Here is a 1,340-nt window from a genome sequence, read left to right on the forward strand (position 1 = left end):
GGGCTCCGCCGGGCCGCCTCGGCCGGCGCGGGCACCCACGGTCTCCAGAAGGGCGCAGGGCTGCGGGGCGAGGGCAGGGCCGTCAGCGCAGCGCCGGGCCGCCCCCCGCGCCGGGAGGAGGAGAGGGGCGAGCGGCCCTGCGGGGGCAGCGCCGCCGAGAGCGGGCGGGGGCAGTCGCCCTCCATCCTCCGCCGGTCCGCGGCCGCTCGCTGATCGCTGCCGCCCGCGGGCCCGCAGGCTTTTATAGCCGGCGGCGGGCGCTGCGCGGCGCGGAGCCCCCACCTCCCCCGGCTCATCTGCCAGCGCCATGCACAGAAAGGCTCCGCGCGAAGGCGCCGCCGTGTAAACACGGGGCGCGGGCATGCCCCAAATGGCCCGGGGAGGGGAAGCGGGCGTGGGGGGGATTTGGCGAGTCGGTGTTAATCGCACTCGAGCAGACACATGGCAGCTGCCGGGGGGCGGGCGGGGACAGCCCTGTGGGAACGGAGCGGGAGGCGGCGGCACCGGGGATGCGCCCGGCCGCTCTGCGCCCCGGCGGCGGGGTCCGGCCGCCGCGACCGCGGCCTTTTGTTGTTCCAGCCGTGTTTGTTTATGCCCCGGAGCGGCGAGTCGCGGCGTGTGGGCACTGCGACCCGCCCGCGGATGGCAGCTCCCCGCGGGAGCAGGCACGGACAAAGGGACCCCGTCCCGGGGTGGCGGAGGACATGACGCCCTTTGGAGCGCTCCTTACTCAGTAACGCGCCAGCTCCAGTGCGCTCCCTGACGTGTTCCCTCTCAGGCAACGGTGGTGGTTCTTTTTATATATTTACATCTATATATGCACACCACCCGCCCCCCTTTTTTTAATAGGGTATTTTCACCTAGGCTGCCTTAATTATTTTTGATTGTGGTCCCAATACTTAGTTCCGCTGCTGGCACTGGATGCTGTCACTACATGTACAAGGTTTTACACGGAGCTCCTGCCGTTTCCATGTTCCCCAGTACCAAGGGAGTTTACTTTTGTTTCTGTTTTTATTTATTGTTCTTGTTTCCTCTTTTCTTTCTGAGGTTGCAGTCAGTGGTGCACGTGAGAGAGGCAGAAACAAGTTACATAAGAGCTGGTAAACAGTAATAATATCAGCCTTAAGGACTAGGAGGGTTGGCGGGATAGAACTGTCCTACATGCTGAAGGAGGGCTTACACCCCAGGTAATTTATTTTCCCATTACAGACCACATTACTGAGGTACTGTTTGGGATAATATTTTGCCTTCTTGAGTTTGCCTGAGGCATAAGGAGTGTGTCTACCTTAGCGTTGCCCAAGAATAACTGCAAGTAGCTGCTACTCTAAAAAGAGTAGCTA

At 61.9% G+C, this 1,340-nt stretch overlaps 1 protein-coding gene across 1 annotated transcript in view; it reads right to left on the reverse strand.

Annotated features, from left to right (window-relative positions):
* Nucleotides 1-354, reverse strand: part of RIPPLY2 (ripply transcriptional repressor 2) — a 2,695-nt gene extending 2,341 nt beyond the window's left edge. Inside the window, exon 1 of the mRNA XM_039728959.1 lies at nucleotides 4-354. Within this exon, the coding sequence (XP_039584893.1) occupies nucleotides 4-296 (293 nt within the window). The 5' untranslated portion in view covers nucleotides 297-354. The remainder of the gene's footprint in view (nucleotides 1-3) is intronic.
* Between the last annotated feature and the right edge of the window lie 986 nt (nucleotides 355-1,340).

Source organism: Passer montanus, unplaced genomic scaffold (genome assembly GCF_014805655.1).
Source record: "Passer montanus isolate IOZ18808 unplaced genomic scaffold, ASM1480565v1 scaffold11, whole genome shotgun sequence".
NCBI classification, from domain to species: Eukaryota; Metazoa; Chordata; class Aves; order Passeriformes; family Passeridae; genus Passer; species Passer montanus.